This window comes from Cornus florida, unplaced genomic scaffold (genome assembly GCF_030987335.1).
Source record: "Cornus florida cultivar Cherokee Brave unplaced genomic scaffold, ASM3098733v1 CherokeeBrave_3.0.0_Hap2_Chr11, whole genome shotgun sequence".
NCBI classification, from domain to species: Eukaryota; Viridiplantae; Streptophyta; class Magnoliopsida; order Cornales; family Cornaceae; genus Cornus; species Cornus florida.
Genome location: NW_026775581.1, coordinates 131,020,291 through 131,040,255, shown reverse-complemented (window position 1 = coordinate 131,040,255; position 19,965 = coordinate 131,020,291). Strand labels below are relative to the sequence as shown.

Below are 19,965 nucleotides of genomic sequence, written 5' to 3'. Positions count from 1 at the left end.
TAGTTTAATGTTACTTTTGTATACCTTTTTTTGTATTTGGGAATTACTGGACCTTTCCTAAAGAATTAACATAATTATATTGTCTTCTCCCTCTAGTTAAAATATTACTTAGTGCTCCCCTATTGTTTGTATACAATCTCTGTCCTACTTAGCAGACTACAAAAACCCCCAACTTTCTCTCCCACCTCTCTCTAACTTTCTCTCTCTAACTGTTTCATCTTCTTCACTCTGCCTCCCTGCTCCCTTCCATGGGAGTGGGGAGATGAAGGCCGCGTCCCACGGCTGTAATAAATTCAACTTGTTTTAATAAATGTGCTCCATGGGTGTTTTTTTTCCGGCCATTTTTTTGTTTTCTTCGGCTAGATCTATTCATGTTCGGTTCGTTTTCGGATCACATGGGCGGATATGTTGTTTTCTCCGACTAGATCTCTGGTCTAGGTCGGTTTTGGTTTTCCCCGCCTCGATTTAATCTTTTTCTCCTTGATTTGATCTTGTGCAGGGTTTCTTGAGTGTTGGAGCGCCTTGTAGTTGTAGCTTTGGAACGGTTGCCGTGATGATAGCCAGACTTTTCGATCTCTCCTGTTTGTTGTGTTCTCCAATGGTGGTTCCGTTTGCAAAGTGTTGGGCTCTGTTTCTTCCACAAATCTGGAGCCTGTTTTTCATTTATTTGCTTTGCTTCAAAATTTGTATGCCTTTTCTAGCTTGGTTTTATCCCTCTGTACTGCCATTAGGGATGGCAACGGGGCGGGTTTGGAGCGGGTTTCCCTAAATCTCACCCCGCCCTTTTTAATTTTTGTCAAGTCCATGCCCGCCCCAAGACCCTCGATGGGTTGGATTTTCATGTCCAGCCTCATGTCCAGCCCCGCCCCGTTGGGCAATATTGTGCCCCTGTGCTCGCCCCGCTAACAAATTTTTTTCTCCCACTTTTTGAAACTTAAGCTCCTGCTATTTGAATGTGGAAAGCCTGGAAATGGCACAACATAAATGAAACTATGTATCCTAACAAAAAAAAAATAATAATATACACATAACATAATTCAGAGAACATAATAAATAAAAATAAAGTTTAATACAACCAAATTACAAGAAGTTTTAAGCTCTAACTTCCACCATAATCAAAACAAAAGCAAATTTAATACCAAATTTACGTGTATATATATATAATATTGTTATATGCTTAGCGGGGTGGGGCGGGGCCCCTAGGATATGTATATTGAACCCTTACCCGCCCCGTGATCCGCGACGGGTACAAAATTTGTATCCATGCCCGCCCCAACGGTATAAAAAGTGTTCCCATATCCGTTATTAACGGGGCGGTAAAAATTGACATCCCTAACTGCCATCTTGGCTTTGAGCCTTTGTGCCTTTGAATGACAAAAAAAATAAATAAATAAATAAATAAATAAAATAAAAAATATAATAACTATTGCGGACAAAAATTTAGAATTACTCTTAATAATTTTCAACTAGAATGTTGTTTGTGGCCAATCTGGTATTTAAATCAATGAGGGAGGTTCATGTAATTATGTTATTCCTGAAGGAAGCCAAACGTAATTTATTTTTTATATTGTTTTGCAATTTATGTATTGTACCTTGCATTTAAACAAATTTCTCTTCATGTTAAAGAATGTTATGGTATAAAGATTCGGAAGCCCGTAGATCTAATGATTTGAGATGTTGGCCGCTTGAATCCACCGGATCTATTTGATCATAGAAATATTGAGTGAACTAGCTTCTCTTTAAAGCGAGTGAGGTGGCTTTACTCCGTTCTGTTTTTGTTTTCAATGTGCCATTTTAAGTTGGATGTCCTTAATGAGTTTTGCAATCCAAATTAATTTTGCACTCTCGGTGGAAGATCTATGAAAAATTTTATAGTCTCAATTCTATTATGTTTTTGTTTTCGGTGTGCCATTCTATGTTGGATGCCCTAAATGAGTTTTGCAATCCAAATTAATTTTGGAGTCGGTTGCAGTTCTATGAAGAATTTTATAGTTCCAAAATTTACGGATGTAACATCTCTAAGCATTTGAAAAATGTGGAACATTTTTACGTTTGACAAGTATTTTTTCTGCTTTTTTTATTGTATTATTTGAAAACTGTTTTTAATTACTCTTAAATAACTATATGTGGAGAACAGTTTTTAATAACTTTTTCGAGAATACTATTTTTAAAAATGTTTTAAACTCAATTTTTGGAGGTTGGGTGTGTCACTCCTTTGGCTTTCTAATTTAAATAAGACTTACGTTTTCTTTGATGATAAGATGAGAGTAAAAAGGAAGGAATTAGCATTGAGGACAATCCTTGCTACTTGACATTATGGACTCTTTTTGGGTAAATCTATATATTTGGACAGACAAAACAACAAAGCCAATAACGTGCCAATAGTTGTAGAGGTTGCTTGCAAAGTTTAATGGAATTTCCTAATTCAACTAAATTGTTCTCAAAAAGCAGGGGCACAACCTAGTAATGTAAAATTAAGTAATGTAAAATTAAAATTTTAAAATAATTTAAACTCATTGTAAGAAATGAAGCCTTTTGTTAGATTGTGATCTTATCATTGAATTAAATACCCTTCAAAGTTGCGAAATTACAAATGATCCCTTTAACTGTTAAGATGTAAATTTTATTTTACTTTATTTTAATAGCTTTTTTATTGCTAAAGCCTCTTTTGTAATTTCAGCAATGCTTAGTTACAGTAGCAAGGGTCACTTTTGTCCACTAAAGAAGTTATACATTATAATCTATTCACATGAATATGCTGAAAACGTAAATTGGATCGAACCTATTTTACATTTAAATCCTTCAATATTTTGTTTAAAGAAAATTTGTTATCAGAAGAATCAATATATGTAAACATTCTAATGATGTGCGTAAGTGAATACAATCAAAACAACACATAAATTAAACACCCAAAAAATAAAATTTGGTAGAGCTCTCAGTCAAAGGCCAAAGTTTTTCCACATGAGAAAACTGGAAGGAAGGGCAAACCCTCTCAAAAATTAAAGCCAAAGTGATAGAGCCACAACTCACAAGAGCTTAGCAATGTCTTCATCTTATATCTATAAGAAAGAGGTATTCATATCATTTTTAATGATACATAAAACACCTCAAACTCATAGACAAAATAGAGTCATAAAACACCACCAAGCACACACCAAGTGGTGGCAAATCACACACTTTGACCTAAATCCCAAAAGGGTTTTAATCCCGATCCCTCAGCTTCCTCTTCAGTGTGGTTAAAGCAAATCAATCATCATCGAGCACTCCAAACAAACTTATTCAATAACAAACATATGTGCTAATATGAACCGATCTGAAATCGCCAGTATGTGGTAAAAATTTAAAAAGAAAGAAAGATCATGAGAAGAGTATGGAACCTACGAGAAAACGCAGAGATCTACTGAGAAAAGGAATGTGCGTGTCCATAGGTACCTCTATTTCAATTCGATTTCGCATCTCTTCGTAATTTCTCTGCTATCAATCAGAAGAGAAAATCATAGTTTGATGCCTTTTTTTTCAATCGTAAAGAGACGAAAATTTTCAGAGAAAAATATGTTGTGTGAAAAGAAAAGGGTGAAAATACTAGAAACTACTGTAGATTTTTTGGAAGCAGTGTGGCGGAGATAAGTGCGACAAAAGATCGATGGTGTCAAATATATAGGGATCAGAAATTAGGGTTTTGAGGGAAACTTTCATTGGTAGGTCGCAATCTTTTTCTGTAATTACATATCTGCCCCTTGGTTTTGCCCTTGATATAGTCGGTAACTTTACCGTTCATGTTTAGATTTGAAGGAGTTAGATGGATAAGAGATAATTACAAGGGATTTTAAAGTTTTTTTATTTTTTTTATTTTTTATTTACCTCTCTAAAGTACTAACTACTAACCTTTAATATTTGAGGAATATTGTTTTCATTGCGTTTTCTTGAAACATATGGTTCGGTGAGTTTTCTATTTTAAAATAATTAAAAATAGAAAAAATTGTTTTGATTGTAATTTTAATTTTTATATTTTCAAATAGTTATCTTTCATATTTATCTGAAAATTCAAAATTTTATAACTATTTGAACCAAATATGCAGACTTCTTCATTTTTTATTTTTTATTTTTTCTGCAAACCTATAATTATTGTATAAAACATGTTGTGCCCAAAATTGTCGATGCAAGTCTGTTTATTAATTAAAAAATAAAAGGGGCACGTAGGTACAAGAAAAAATTTCTGTCACGCCTCCCTTTTCTTTCCTTCCCATTTGTACATGGCTGTCGGGCTGGTGGGCTGTCTCTTCTTTTGGGCTGATCCAGTCTATTATTTGCTTGGGCCATAAGGCCCATTTGGTCCTTTGTTATTTTGTCGGTCTGGGCTCTTTTAACCCTTTCGCCTGCCCACAATTTTGTTCTAAGTCGTTGGTTAGCGTCAAGTAATTAGAAAGAAAAAAATTATATTTAAAGTTTTTAAAAGTTTGGTTCGAGAAAAAATTAAAGTTTTGGAGAAAGTAAGATTCCCGCATTTGAAAAAAAAATCAAAAAAAAAATTTCTTGCATAAATAAAAATCCACTTTTCTGCCAAAGTTATACACTTTATATACTTACTTTTATATTATATTTTTTCAGTAAATAAATTATATTTTTTCTGCCAAATTTCATTGAAAAAGAAATTATATTTTTTCAGTAAATTATTTTTTCCTTTAATTATTATTATGTGTTTCAAAAAGTGTGTCTCACAAATTTCCTTGACTCACAATTTATCGGTGGAAAGATAGTATTTTTTTTGCAAAGGTCGGAAATAGGGTGAAATTAATGAGTATTGAGGCTTGCAAATTGGCGGCGTGGGAGAATCCGAACGGTTGGCAGATGTGGCTGTGCCTTGGAACTCGCGACGTCATTATCACTATGTCTCCTGTGCTGCATCATTTTTCGAGTCCGATTCACGGTTCGTTGTCCTCCCGGCGGCTTTCTTGTTTCGATTATGTGCTTCCTCTCCTTCGTTCTTCAAGATCAGTTGTGTTACCTCTTTTGTTTCTGCAAAAAATTTCTTGTACCTACAGGCAGGTTTTTGAATTTGAACATTGTTTTTCTCATCTTTCATATTTGAAGGCGACAGAAGATAGGATAGTCAAAATGAATAAAGAAGAAAGAAACTTGCTTCAACTCTAATCATTTTGACATTCTTCCTGACTTTAGCATGGCTGAGCCACAACATAACTATATTTTTACTACAATTAACTCCCTGTACTCGATGGATGATCCGATATTTGTAATGTGTTTCACATTACAAATGTTTATGTTCAGAGGAATACAGAATTTAAATTGAAAGTATGAAAAATATTGTTTCAAGATTATTGATGTTAAGGCAAAAAAAAATCATATAGATATAACTTAAAAAGAATAATAAATCAGTCAAAGCCTTGCAATCCAGGCACTTCAACTTGCTTTGTACAAAACTAATTGGACTGCTTCCCAAAACTACCAGGTTGCTACCCAAAAGATCACTTACAACCAACCTTCCCACCCCCCCACTTCATATATTTTCTGTGGAATAACAAAATTGGATGATTTGCAGTTCTGCAAGGAATGGGGGAAAAACTGCCGGGTAGCACCAGTTGGCCGGAATGATTCTAAAACATGCCAATCTATAAGAAAACTGCACTCCATGCTAGAACTTTGATTATAATTACAGCACTTGTAAAAGCACCACCGGAAAGGTAGTGGGCAGGAGAGCCTGAGGCGGTGGAATTCAAAGCCGGGGCTGTGCTGTTTAGAAATGTTGCATTCTTGCCACCACTGCATGCACACGGATGAAAATATGAGTTGCTTATCAATCAATGAACTAAAACTTCAATCTTTTGATTATTTTGTTGAATAAGTGAATATTACCTCCCTTGAAATACACAAGAACCATGGCCTGCACCGCAAAAACAAGAAGAAAGTACTATAAATCAGGTGGTCCATTCCCTTGATAAAACATTCTATGAAATGAAAAGAAGCTAGAACACTAAATGTAATTCCTCTATTGCTATAATCTTACTTGGATCTGTGGTAGTAATTGCAGCCACGCCATTGAAGTCGCAAGTCCCTGAAGCCTTCCCCATCTTGTGATAGTAAGAGTCAAAAGCATAAGTTGCATGTGCAGCCACACTGTCCGGTTCATAGCATGGTTGCCCCTGCAACAAAGGCGAACAATCCACCTTGCCAGGTCCACAAGCCCAATCTAAAGCAGCCTGCAGCATTTTTTGATCAGCACCTTCCCTTGCAGCACAGTAAGTCTGGTTTGTAGTATCATTTGCCAGCATTAACCCTGAGCCAGTCAAGTGTAGAATGTAAATGGGCACCCCATTTGCATCAAACAGTCCCCAGTTCTTTTCTGACACAGGCCCAGGCTTCAAATCCTCGTTATAGAGCTCATAAATATAAGTGCTAACAGTGATTCCGGGGTGTTTAGGCGTCCCAGTTTTATTGAGGACATGCTTTATCAAATTGCTGTTGTAGGTGTTGGCATTATCTAAAGTGGCATCTGGCTCATTAGCATCACCTTTTGATGGCCACCCTGACTCAGTTACTAGTACAGGAATGTTAGTGAAATTAAGATAAGCCATTGCAAAGTAAGCTGCATCAGTCATAGCGTCAAAGACATTGGAGTAGTGAAGGAGAGTATTAGCATCAACGGCTTCTTTGTTTGAGGGAAGTGGTCGGAAGAGTGCATAATCTAATGGAATAACGCCATTAGATTGCATGTAATCATAATAAGGATATATATTTAGCATAAAATACGAGCCTGTTGACTGCAAGAATTTAAGCATGGGGACTAAAACTGGATTCCAAGAGTGGTTAAAGAAGGCTTGTGATGGTGGGAATGAGTCAAGGATAATGGAAGAAGAAATGGGTGTTGAAACTTTGACTTGCCTGTCAAGATTGGATGCCACGAGCGCTGAATGAATGAACTTGAGGGCATTGACGAGGATAGACGCTGCATTAGGGAGGGTGGTTAGAACCTCCGAGCCAACACAAATGGTAGTGATGTTAGTAGCTGGGTAATGTGCTACAATATTCTGGGAGACCCAATTAGCGGCAGTAGAATTTGATTGACCAATGCCCAAGAGCTGTTCGTTGGGGACAGAGACAGCAACTTTAATGCCCGTATTGGCAAGTGCAAGAAGCATGCCACGGTCAGCATTGTATAGCCGGACATGTCGTATTTGCTGGGCTTTAAGGAGGGCTACTACTTGAGTTGGGTGTGGCATGTCTGACAGGTCTGTTCCAATGTTCACGCCAACAAATGCATCTGCAAGAAAGGAGTAGGTCATTGTAATGCTTTAAATTAAATAGGGCAAAAAAGGAAAGAGGATTTAGCATTTGAACGAGTGTATCTCATATATCTCCTAAAATGGAAGATTGGGGATTCAAGTCCCAAATGGCGCAAAGAGGGTGCATTGTATGAGTTATTTGCCAGAGAAAGAAAAAACATCTGAAGAGTGAAAAGTCCCTGTCCAATGACAAAATTCAATTCATTTCTATCTACCTTCGTAATAACATGGAATATTAGGCAAGAATCCTACCGGCAAAAGAGTGCTAGAAAAATAATAAAGAGCTTCAGCAAATAATGACACATATAACTTGAATCTAAATTCCATTGTAGCAAGTGATCATATAGAAAACATTTCACTTTAGCATATACAAGTGTTTAAATTCCTTGTGGCAGAACATGGATTTGCCAAACCTACAATCTGAAGAGAGGAGATGACACTGTGGCAGAGCAGATTGGTCATGATTGTCTGAAGTAACGCACCTACTAAATGCAGTTAAACCAACAGATCACTACATCAACCCATTTCACGAAGAGAGATGTCCAAAGGAGATTTTTCTAAATTAGTGGATCAAATATTAAAAACTGGAAAAAAAAATTTTGGCACACATGTAACTTCGATCCATCTACGCGATTGTCACATACCTACTACTGCAATGTAATATGATTACATTTAATTCTGAGTTGAAATTTCAGACAACATGTCAACAGCATGATTCTAATGAATAGTGCAGTCCAAAAGATTGTCCAACTGCGATCTTTGGCCTAAGAAATTAATTAACCTGGTGTCCGTCATGGGTTTCCACCCACAATAGACCTCCTTTTTTTTTTTTTTTTTTTTTTTTTTTTTTTTTTACACACACATGTTTCTTATGAGACTTGAACCCCTAACCTCCTTTTAGGAGATAAGAGGCTGATACCGTTAGGCCACTGGCCCATTAGTAATAGATATGAACCGTTGTCAGCCATAAGCTTATGCTTTTCATTTTCATAGTTACAATATTATTTATAAAGAGGACAAAATTAAATAAAAATGAAAAAAAAAAAAACAATCAACAAATTTTCTATCAATCTTTTCAACTTTTTTTCCACAGATTCGTATCAACTCTAAAACTTCTTTCAATTGTTTCTTAGTGAAGCCGACAAAATTTGCATATAGTTATGGTATCAATTCAACTAAAGTAGTGTACAAGAAATAGGACATACAGTAACAAAAGTAGTCACACCATTATCAATTGGAAGCAATTATTGGACATATGCTTCATAATATGGAGACACAATGCAGCATGTCATGTTCTCATATCTATCCAAAAATCCGAATACTGTCATAAAGCAGCATTCCATAGGTCTCTCAAGTGGTCCAAGTCCTAATTTCCAAGTGCTAACCACCAGAATGCTAAAATTAATAACCTTTTACAGTTCGACATGACTGAGGCAAACGATCTTTTAAGAAATCATCCAGTATATGTCATACATATATTCCGAGGGGAATGATTTGGGACTGTGGTGTATCTTCGTGACTTGTCACCGGGAGTGAAGTGGGTCCCACTTAAGACTAAATCGATGAAATTGAACGGTTACCATAGTCTTCAAAATTACTCCATGCTCCGAAATGACCACTAGTTTTTCAAGGCAGAGGTCCAGGGGATAGAATGGTCAACAAGTCTTGATAAACACGGAGGAAGAAAATCTAAAAAACAGCTGTCCTCCAACATACACATATCTATCAGTGACAACGCAGGACCCTCCTTTTATTTACATTTAGCAACAACATAAACATTGTTTATACTACTTGTCTACGAGGTATCTGAACTCTCTACCCCACTACTGTCCTCCTTTATTACTCACATTAAAAGCCAACCTAGAAAACTTCAGAGAAGATAGAGAATCCTCACTCTGTAAACCTCTTTTCTTTTGTCTTTTTTCTTCTGAGAGGTATGCTTTCAAGCTTCAAACATGCCACTTGCACATCACTGTATATTGGCATTCATTATATACTAAAAATTATGTTTGTGAGCATTTTCTATTTTCTTCCTTTATGCCCAATAAAAATCAGCTCATTTTAAATACTGTACAAAATACTAGTTAAAAAGAAAATCAATACTGGTTTTCAATTTAGGGAAAAGGAGTGGGTTGCAATTCCATTGATAGATTCAGTTGGACACGAGTTCAAATAGCACATATAGGTAATTTACATAATACCCATCTCTTCAAGCCAGCTAAAACATGCACCAACACCAACAAATCTTAGGGAAATATATATATTAAGCAACCAAATGATAATCCTATAGAAAATGGAAACAATGAACTCAGAGGAAGAACCAAAGGAAATAGAAGAGATAATTAAAAAAGACTCACCTTCATCTGCAGAAACAATAGAGACTGCTAAGAGAAGAAGAATCAGCAACGCCATTGAATTTTCAGAACAAACTCTCTCAACGATTCGAATGAAACCCATCAAATTTAGAGAGAGAGGGGGGGCTATTAAGGGCAGTGGAGTGATGAAGATGGGGAGTGAAAACAAAATCAAGAAAAAAGAGAGTGGGGTAAGGACGATGGGTTGGGGGTATTTATGAGATAGTGGGATCTGTCATCAATCACGTGTAGTTAATTTGTCAGAAGATCAGACGGCTAAGGAATCATCTTCTGGGTCCATAGCAAAGCAAGCAGCTTGGGTTATTTGCCTAGAGCATTGCACTTAGCATCTCTCTTTGCCTAGAACCGAACAACACACTTTGTTGGTAGCCGTTACAGGCTTTTTCAGCAGTTTTGGTTTTTTTCTGTGCAATTGTGCATGTAGAGAAAACATGGCCCACCGCATTCACTGGAAAACGTAGCTGGTTTTTCAACGGTCATATTTTGTACTTCTTTATTCTTTTCTAGGCTTTTACATTGTCTCTTGTGTTCAATTTTTAACCTTTTTTATCCTGGTAAAACATTTTCCCTCATTACCACTATCGACCAATTTTTTTTTTCTTCATATACTTTTATGCCACCACTGTATTTCATTTTATTTGACTTAAAACGAGGTGTATTTGACATTAAAAATTGAAGTGATAGTAGCATTTCAACAAAAATTGTGGGTCTGGGACTGATGAACTTTTCTGTCGGTCGTACAGAGTGAATGTTCAAATTATTTGTTGTATAAAATATATATATATACACTAAGCCATCTATTCCTCTCGATTGATTGCTGCGCGTGTTGAGGAACCGGTGCGTATGACACAAGTTTGTAACTTGGGGTGAAGACCCCGCCCAAAGGAGTTCCTGTTTCCAAAAAAATAATAATAATAATAAATAGAGAACAAGCATAGGGGGAAAGAAAAAAAAATGAATGAATTGATGTTAAATTGTTAATCACTTGTTTGAGTTATCACCATTTTTTTCGTTTTCAATAAATAATTATTTATTTGACTTGTCAATAATTAATGGAATGAAGTGGATGAGGGGAAAAAAATTCCTATGAGATGGCCAAGGTTTTTTGTTTTTTTTTTTTTCATTGGTAATACACATTCACACATTAACATACTTGTTTTTATTTATATAAGATTATGAAGTATCTAATAATCACGTGCATCTAAATTTGACACTGACGTACATTTTTCATTTTATATTTGATTTGTCGAGATAATTAATAAAATGAAGTAAAGAAAAAAAAACAATTGATATCAAGACTCACAACACTTCCTCGTAACATAAAACACGCAAAAACATGTAAGTATGAGTTTCATTTGCTTTCTGTAGATAATCTATTAATTGTAATTATTAGCAATGGAGCCAAAAAGAAAAATATAGAAATGGGATGGGGAGTTGGAATATGATTTGCTAAATTATTTTTCAGGCTCCTTTGCCCATTAGCCAAGCGCTTTACGTTTCATAGTAGAAAGTCGGGATTTGATGCTATCCATGAAACCGAAAGAAACAAAAAATCAATACCTTTCGTATAGATCGAGACTTTTCGCTTGATCCGTTACTCATTCCATAAATATATACCTACTTGCCTTACATATAGCCTACTCGGAATTCAGGTTAGCAATATCGGCTAGCAATGCATATGTGGCTTGCTAGGGCCACATCAGTATGGTTAATCACTATTTTTTATTTTTTTTTCTCATATATCTATTTATTTTTTTATTTTTTGGTTGCCTTTTCTCATATATTTGTTGACACATTTTAAAGAAAAAAAATTCATAAGGCAAACAAATAAAAATCATACATATTTTTTCAAAAATAAAAATAAAAAAACAAAATAATTAAAATTATAAATATTATTTTCACATTTTGTAGCACAGGAAATTTATTATTATTTTTTTCAAACATTGTAATTTATTTTTCTTAATTAACATAGCAGTTTTAAGAAGAAGAATCAAAGCTTTTGTAAAGTTAAAAATTGAGCCATTAGCAATTGTTGACAATTAGTCTCATGTGGAACCGTGTAAGCTTTAATAATTCGTGTCAATCATTCATCACAAATAAACATGAATTCCAAATGTTAAAACTTCTTTATTCTCGCATACCTGTAATGAATAAATAAATAGTTAGATATAAATACCTCGATCCATGATAGCAAACTTTGTTGAGATCAAGTCCAATGTCGAGATCTTTTAACAATGAACTAAGCCGCAACTCTGAACAATAGGCAAAGCGTGAAAATTGATTTCTCTCTCTTCGCCTTTTGCACACATAAACATTATACGTGTTGTTTTTATTAACATAAATAATTGATGGGAGATATGCACTTTATAATAGCATAGAGAGCACCGGTTTTCCTTTTAGTAACCTTAATTCCACTCTCCATCAAAATAAGGAATAAATAGAAAAATAGTTCTCCAATAATTAATTACCAAAAAGGTAATTTATAAGTTGACCAAAAAATATAATATTAATCTGATATCTATTTACTTAACCTATAATTAATGAAATATATCACATGTCCAAATTATGTGGCCACGCAATTAATAAATAATCTCACAACCCGTTCATGGATAGCAATAGGTATATTACCTGCTGCGAGTGGTATTGGTAGCCTTGTCATGGGACCCGCCTTTTGCTATCCTCACACCATTACTAATCCTAGCAATATTAACCGCTAATTAACAAAAATTGCTCCTATACCGAATGCTCTCACATATCCTAGTTTGTATGATACTCACTTATTTCATTCCTCACCTATATATATACATACATATAGGTGTTTTATCTACATTGTAATTTCTTCAATTTAATAAAGAATATTACGGTTATTCTAATGTATCAGAGCCATCCATTCTTTTTTATTCTTCTTTATGTTCCAATAGCCAATCAAAACATATATTTTATTCAGTGTCTGAAACATGTATTCTATAAGTCCTTTCTCTATTATGATTATATCATACGAAAAGTCTAGACTAAGACCATCTCGATGCCATAAAAAACAACCTTGTATGCACCCCATGCGCCGCTACAAGTTATGTCATTTCCTCCGCTCCAATACGCGCCTCCACGCTTCAATAAGCGTTGTCACGCGCCTTTACATGCCTGCAACATATACGGAATGCCATGTCATCAGTAACCACATAAGCAGAACGCTACGTCATTTGCGACATTATCTACCACTTCAGTAGCTAGGTAAAATAACACGTCAGCACTAACCCCATTTTTCGTGTCACGTCACCTGCCACATTAGCAATTGTGTCACATCAGCAACAATATAAACTTTTTTAAAACCTATTTATCCAACCAAAAGTTTTGCGCTGATTCCATATTTTTTGTCTATTTTTACATTTGGAATTTTCTAAACGGTACAAAATAAGATTTTTCATCCTATTCATGTTGTTCTCAAAGAGCTTGGCCAAAAGACAACATGTTTGCAGACTCCCACGTGTTTTTTTTATGCCATCAACTGCTTCTCAAATTGTGCCTTTTCAGTGAACATCCTCTCATCACAAGAGATGTCACAACCGCTATAATCACTCCCTGTACTACACTTTCTATCGAATTCGAGGGCAATATTTTCATCAATGTCGCACTCTTTTCAGCCAGACTATTTCTCGTCTTATATGTTTTGCTAGCTTTTATGACTCAGCTTTATTCATCCAACGCGCTGACCGGGGTATCATTATTCTTTTACTTTATATTGATAATATGATCATCAATGAAAATTATTTAATAGAAATTTAGGAGCTTAAACAGTTTCTCAATCATCAGTTTAAGATGATGGATTTTAGACCTCTCAGTTATTTTCTTAGTCTTGAGGTCACTATAACTGTTGATGGTGGCTACCCTACTCAAGCCAAGTACAGTTCCGATATTATCTCGAAAGTTATAATAACTAATAATAAAATTACAGATACCCCCACTCGAGCGCACTGTGAGACTTAATCCACATGATGGAAAATCTTTTCGTGATTGCATCTTGTATCGACAGCTGGTTGCCAGTTTGGGAGCATTTAATTTATTTATTTTTAATTGCATTTTTAATTATATTTTTTTGGGCTAAATATTTTATTAAATGATTATTGTGTTCATTAGCTAATTGTTTAGGTGATTTAAGTGGATATTTAATGTGCATTATTTGTCATTACTTAGTTGTGTGACTTTAAATTGTTTAATTGTGCATTTTGCTTGTTTAATTATTTATTTTATTTAGCCATAGATTGGGTTTTAAGTTTAATGAACCCAAACTGTGGGTTTGGGCTAATTGGAGAAGGCTTAGGTGTTGAAGAAGGATTATGGCCATTATATTGGATGGGGATATATGTGTGTGTGTGTGTGTGTGTGTGTGTGTGTGTATATATGTATATTTGGTTATTAGTATAATAATAATTATTATTAGATTAGTCAGTTTAGGGTTGGGATTAATATATTAGTATGCGCGCGCGTGTGTGTGTAGTTAGAAGGAGGGGTTTAGAGAACATGAATAGAAAAAGAGAGGCGCATAGATTTACACGAGAGAGATAAGAGAGGGAGACGGCCAGAAAGAAAGAAATAAGAGGAAAAAGTGATTGGAAAAGAGGGACAGAGGCACAAACAGTTGCCGGAGTTAAGGAGGAAGAACAGGGATTTTTACAGAGGGTTGTGTATTTAATTTTCAATCCAAAAATCATAAGGCAAGACTCTTTTCTATCTCTTCCTCTTTGAATATGTAGTCTCTACATCTTATGCTACATTTTAGGGACTAAAACAGAGAATTAAATGGATTAAATTTGATGTTATATGAATTTGGTAAACTGTTTTACATACTTTCATAAATATATGTTTTTACTTGTTTGATTTCTCAAATTAATGTATGATTCTTTATTTTAATTGTTGGGGCTTGTGTATTTTCATCATATATAACATTGGTGATGATATGGGACTTAGATGCAATAATTTAGGCCCGAACCAGAGGAGTTGCAGGTTTGAAACAAAAGTCGCGAAGTAGCAGATAGCATGTTTCGGTCGACCGATAGAAGTGTATCGGTCGATTGGTTTGGATATTTCGGCCAACTGAATCAGGGTATTGGTCGACCGAAACTTCCTATTAAGGTATGACACTTTTTGTTGTCTGAATTTAATGGTGTCTGGTTTGTTTTAACACTTTAAATAGGTATTGGTTGTTTATTTAAATCGGTATTGGTTGTTTGGATTACGTAGCATTGGTTACTTATTGGTAAAATTATATCCAACATTATATAAGTTGTTAGATATATATTATATCGTAGAATTGTTATAACCAATAGGATAATGATGTATTGGTTAGATGTTGGCTGATTAATCCTCAATATTTATATAACGTGTAACGTGTCATTTGAATAATTATTATAACCACTTTTGGACACTAGGTTAGTGGTTGGTTGATTTTACTATTTTTAGTGAAGAATGAAAATATTGTTCTAATTGGTAAATTGTATAAAGTACGTGTTATATATTAATACACGTAACTATATTAATAAATGATTAATTTAACTATAAGTTGCAAATCATTTTGGATAATGTTATATCAGTCTAATTAATTTCATGATATTGATTATGATTTAATTATATGAATTGGTGTTCTTTGGATATGGCTTTGATATTTGATGAGTAGGTAAGTCAAGACACGCTACATTGTGTCGTTGTTAGATATTGCATTTATTTATTGATATTATATATGTGTGTGTGTGTGAGAGCCATGATACGAGCTCGAGGTCTCAGGATCTGTATTTAGGTACGAGGTGTATATTGCCGAATTTGGATAGATAGCTGGAATAAGAGATATGTACCCTTGTAAATGACGGTATTTATGACCACTTTGTGTGCGTATAATGTTTGTTACATGGTTGAGACTGCCCTATTACTAGTGAGAGTCTTAGTGTGTATTTATATATATATATCGACTATATAGATATAACATGAGTTTTGCTAGGGATGTATTAATTATCGGTTCTCTGATTGGGTCGTAGTAGAAGGGCTTGCTCGTGGGCCTAACCCACAATTTATTTTTCAGGTCCACGCTAGTTCCAGATTCAGAGGTTATTCGTGCTGATCAGAGACATTCCTATTCATTCTTCCGGATTTGATGACGTAGGATATTATTTGGTTTATTTCATGTTTAGACTTAGATATTATTTATTTCAGTTTATAGGATTAGTTTATTTAGGGGTTCATGATATTTGGATTCTCGAGTTGTACACTGGAGATTTATTATTATGATGGGATTTTACTAGAGATTATGGTATTAGATGATTTATCATTTAATTATTATTTTAGTTTTCCCTTTTAGCGACATTTGTTTATTTTATTATTATTTCTCTTGTATTATGTGCTTGTTTATTTTTAATTGTTTGATATCCTTCGATTTTGTGCGCGGACCTAATCAGCCCGTGTTCTAGAATCAAGCGGTATCACATCTAGACACCTCTCATGTCGTCCATATAGTTAGTCAATTCATTACTGCTTTTAGATCTACTCATTTGAGCGCAATTATTCGCATAATTCGTTATCTCAAATGCACCATGTTTCATGGGTTATATTTATCTTTTTCATCATCGCTTATTCTTCACATATATTGTAATGTTCTGAATTTTTCGGTAATTTATTTATTTAATTTTATTTTTCATGCATCGTTTTACACACCATATAGGACCCGATTATTTTTATTGCATGTGTTTATTTATTCACTTGGGACATTAAGGTGTTATGTGTGTGTGTGTGTGTAGGTTATTGGGGAACGATATTTATGTGGCATGTGTTGTGGTTGTGATAAGAGAGAGGTTATTTTGGTACATTGGTAAGTCAAATGGAATACTCATTTTGGGCCACTCATTTTAAAAGGCTAAGAATAAGCCTTGGATTACATTTACACCAACCACTATCACCCTCTCTCTCGGCACACTCTCTCTCACATCTATTTTTCTTTTTTTTTCTTCCACCTTCTCTTTAAGATTTCTCCATGAAGGAGAAGGATTTGTGAAGAGCTATAGTTTGATAAAGTGTTAAGCTTGACAAGGGCTATATTTTGACACCAGTTTTGCATGCATTTAGTGGATTTCGGGTTTGTATCTTGAGCTTGGGTTTCATCTTCGAGGTAGGAAGTCTAAACTACAAGGTCTTTAATCTTTGTGAGTCTTCTATTATGTATATTTGATGAAACACATGATGTATATGTGAATGTGTCATTAATTGCAAGTTGATATTCTTGAAATGATATTTGCCTTACATGATTCATGCTATCAATGTGGTGATTTGATGTGTTTGATTTAAAACATGCTATAATGATGATGTATTGTGTTGATTTCCTTAAGAAATGTTAATGGTAAGATATATCATGCATATCGTGGACATTGGTTGGATTATGGGTTGAAAATGATGTTTTAAATGGTTTCCAACGGTTTTATAAAGTTGATTTTGAAAGTTTTGAAAATGATTTTGTGAAAACGGACGTCGTGCCATGTGGTCCCGGGTTAACCAATCTAGAAAAGGGGCACAAGACGGTTTGGATGTGTGTAGTTTAACTACCTTGGCCCCAAATGACACTAGGGAGACGTCATAGGTCAGGGATAGCTAGTCAATTCCCTTCATGACGCTTAGGGTTGGGTTGCGTTAACATTTTCGGTGCGGGTTGTGTTATGACGGAAATGATTTCGTAAATGGGGAGAATGCACTTCATGGCATTCATTTCAAATATAATTGAAAGGTTTGGAATTTAATGTTTGATGTATAATATCTTTCCCCATTACATGATCCCTCTCTCTTGTTATCATATGTTTTTGGTGTGATTCACGGGATTATAAGAGGTGTATTTTAGGCTATCTTTATTGAGCCGTTGTGCTCATCTTATATTCTAACATTTTCAAGAAATGGCAAGGATGTCGTAGATGAAGCACCCCTGCAAGCTTAGTTGTAGTTTGATGATTATGTTTGTTATCTTTTTGTAAATACATTAGTTTGGGATATTTTATAACATGTATTGACCTTATGCTTTTGCCGGTTTTAAGAGAAGTCATTGTATTTGTGGCCACGGAGGTCTTGATTTGTAATTATATTATTTTGGATTTAATTTTATCATTCAATGATGTATGAATGTTTACATAGGGATTCAATGATCAATGATGAATACTAGATGTTATTTTGATGATTCAATGCAATGGTTGTACGTTCAATGATTTTTATGGGGTTTAATTTTCATGTCAGTTGCCTTGGGATTGCGTTAAAGTAGGCTCAGGAAGTGATCTAAACAATCATATATGATTTGGGGACCATCTGAACGGTTAGATGCTCCCATCTAAAGGTTTAGATGCCTTGGCAGTGAACAATTTTGGTCAGATCTTTCATTTATGCACACAGATCTTCTGAAGTGTTCACACATATGGGCACCCTAGGCACTTGTGTGCACAAATCATCCTATGTGTAAGCACAGATGGGCAACTGTGTGCACAAATCCCCTTATGTGTGCGCCCAGATGGTCCCTGCAGTTTGTTGTCTTTATTGAAATGTTGATCTAAACGATAAGATGACCCAAGTATGCGCACAGATGGTCCAGTAATTGCATTTTGACCCAAACTTTAGTATAATTACATAATTACCCCTAGACATGTTCCTAACCATTGAATGACCCTATTAAATGACAGATTTACTCTTTTGAGTCCTAAGCCATATATGATCATGCCGAATGACTATTTTGCCCTTTGGGGACCCTAGAACCACTGTATTGATGAAAAATGACCATAGTACCCTTATGTGGCCTCGAGTTCGGGTAAGGACCCGTGTAGCGATCCGAACCTCTTGGTGTGGGTCGTTACACCTATTCAGATGCAAACTGGACAGGCGATCCCACAAATCGTCATTTTACCATAGGCTTTTGTTTATTTCTTGGCGATTAACTTGTAGTGTTACCAATTTTTTCTATTTTTTATTTTCTGGAATTTATTTGATTTTTCCTGAATTATTTTAATCATCGCCTTGTTTTGCATGTCACGCGGGTCCTGAGGGCTGTTTTTGTTAATTCCTTGAGCCAAGGGTTTTGGAAATTTATTTTAATCATTTTAAGTCAATTAGAAGTGACAGTATCATTTTTTATAATTTTGAGAAAGTCGGGATGATTTCCAGACTCGGGAACTTCTCTCGGTTTTCTCATCTTAAGTGAGGGGCGTCATTGACATTTTATATATGCGTGTGTGTATATATATGCATATTTATGTATTCATTGAGAATATATTTTAGGGGCAGGCATGTTATTACAATAGAAGACCAAGGGCAAGAAAGTAACTTTGCCTAAATTTAGTAGTCCACAAGATTTGGACAAGTGGCACCCTGAGGGCCAAGTCTTCAATTACAAGACTAAGCCCTCACTTTTTTTTTTTTTTCTTCTCATTTTTCGGGTATCTCTCTCCCTCATTCTCTCTCTCTAACTATGCACATATATGCCATTTATCATTCAAGCTTTGATTTGGAGAGTTTAAGGTGGGATTTTGAGCATGAGCAAGAAGGGAAGTTTGAGAGATTGGCATGAGCTTCAAATTGAGGCCAATATTGCTGAGGTTTAGAAGGATTTCGAATCTTGGGAAGCTTAGGGCTTGTTTAGCTAATCATCTTGAGGTAAGGAAAGTTTAAATTATAAGTCTTATAATTTTAGTGAGTTTCTATGTACTTTCTTACATGAAAATTTTGATGTTGTGAAGCATGCTTAGTTTGTAAATTTCTGTTGTGATGTTAAACATGAGATCGTGTTGATTTAATTGTTGTGGGTTGAGAATATGATGGTTTCTTGTATTTGTGCCAAGCATGCTATTTTCTATTAGAAAATGCAAAAGTATAATTTATATGATCAATTTTTATATTTGGGTGTTTTGTTATGATAATTGTGATGTAATTAATGATTTGTATATTGATGAATGATAGTATGATATGCATATTCTTAGCATGAGCTGAGTAGAGAGGATGAATGTTTGATGTGGGAGAGAAGGTTAGGAAGTGAGATGATGGTTTGTGTTGTAAGTTAAGGTGATGGTTATGAAGGTTTTAGCGAGGTTGGGTTGGAAAGAAAAAAGGGAGCATTTGCATTTCATATGTGATGGAATGGTTTGTGAATTTGTGAAATTCATGTATGTTGATATGATTTATAATCCCATGATAACTTTTATTTGATCTCCTTTTCTTTGGTTGCGGCTCACCGGATTTTTAGGAATGTACTTTAGGCTTTTTCTACTGAGTTGTTGAGCTCAACCTAT

General features: G+C 34.9%; 1 protein-coding gene across 1 annotated transcript; it reads right to left on the bottom strand.

The window, feature by feature from the left end:
* Nucleotides 1-5,342: 5,342 nt before the first annotated feature.
* LOC132284056 (glucan endo-1,3-beta-glucosidase 2) lies at nt 5,343-10,030 on the bottom strand. The gene is made up of 4 exons (XM_059786113.1): nt 9,656-10,030; nt 6,023-7,276; nt 5,872-5,899; nt 5,343-5,778 (listed from the first exon to the last, which is right to left on the bottom strand). Exons 1-4 carry the CDS (start codon nt 9,753-9,755, stop codon nt 5,628-5,630), a joined length of 1,533 nt encoding a protein of 510 aa, XP_059642096.1. The 5' UTR covers nt 9,756-10,030; the 3' UTR covers nt 5,343-5,627.
* Between the last annotated feature and the right edge of the window lie 9,935 nt (nt 10,031-19,965).

Bases quoted from the DNA above. Each gene is read 5' to 3' on its own strand.
- LOC132284056 (XM_059786113.1), bottom strand. From the start codon at position 9,755: ATGGGTTTCATTCGAATCGTTGAGAGAGTTTGTTCTGAAAATTCAATG. The intron at 5,900-6,022 runs GTAAGATTATAG...TTTGCGGTGCAG, and splicing joins AATTACTACCACAGATCCAA to GCCATGGTTCTTGTGTATTT. The intron at 5,779-5,871 runs GTAATATTCACT...GTGTGCATGCAG, and splicing joins TCTTGTGTATTTCAAGGGAG to TGGTGGCAAGAATGCAACAT.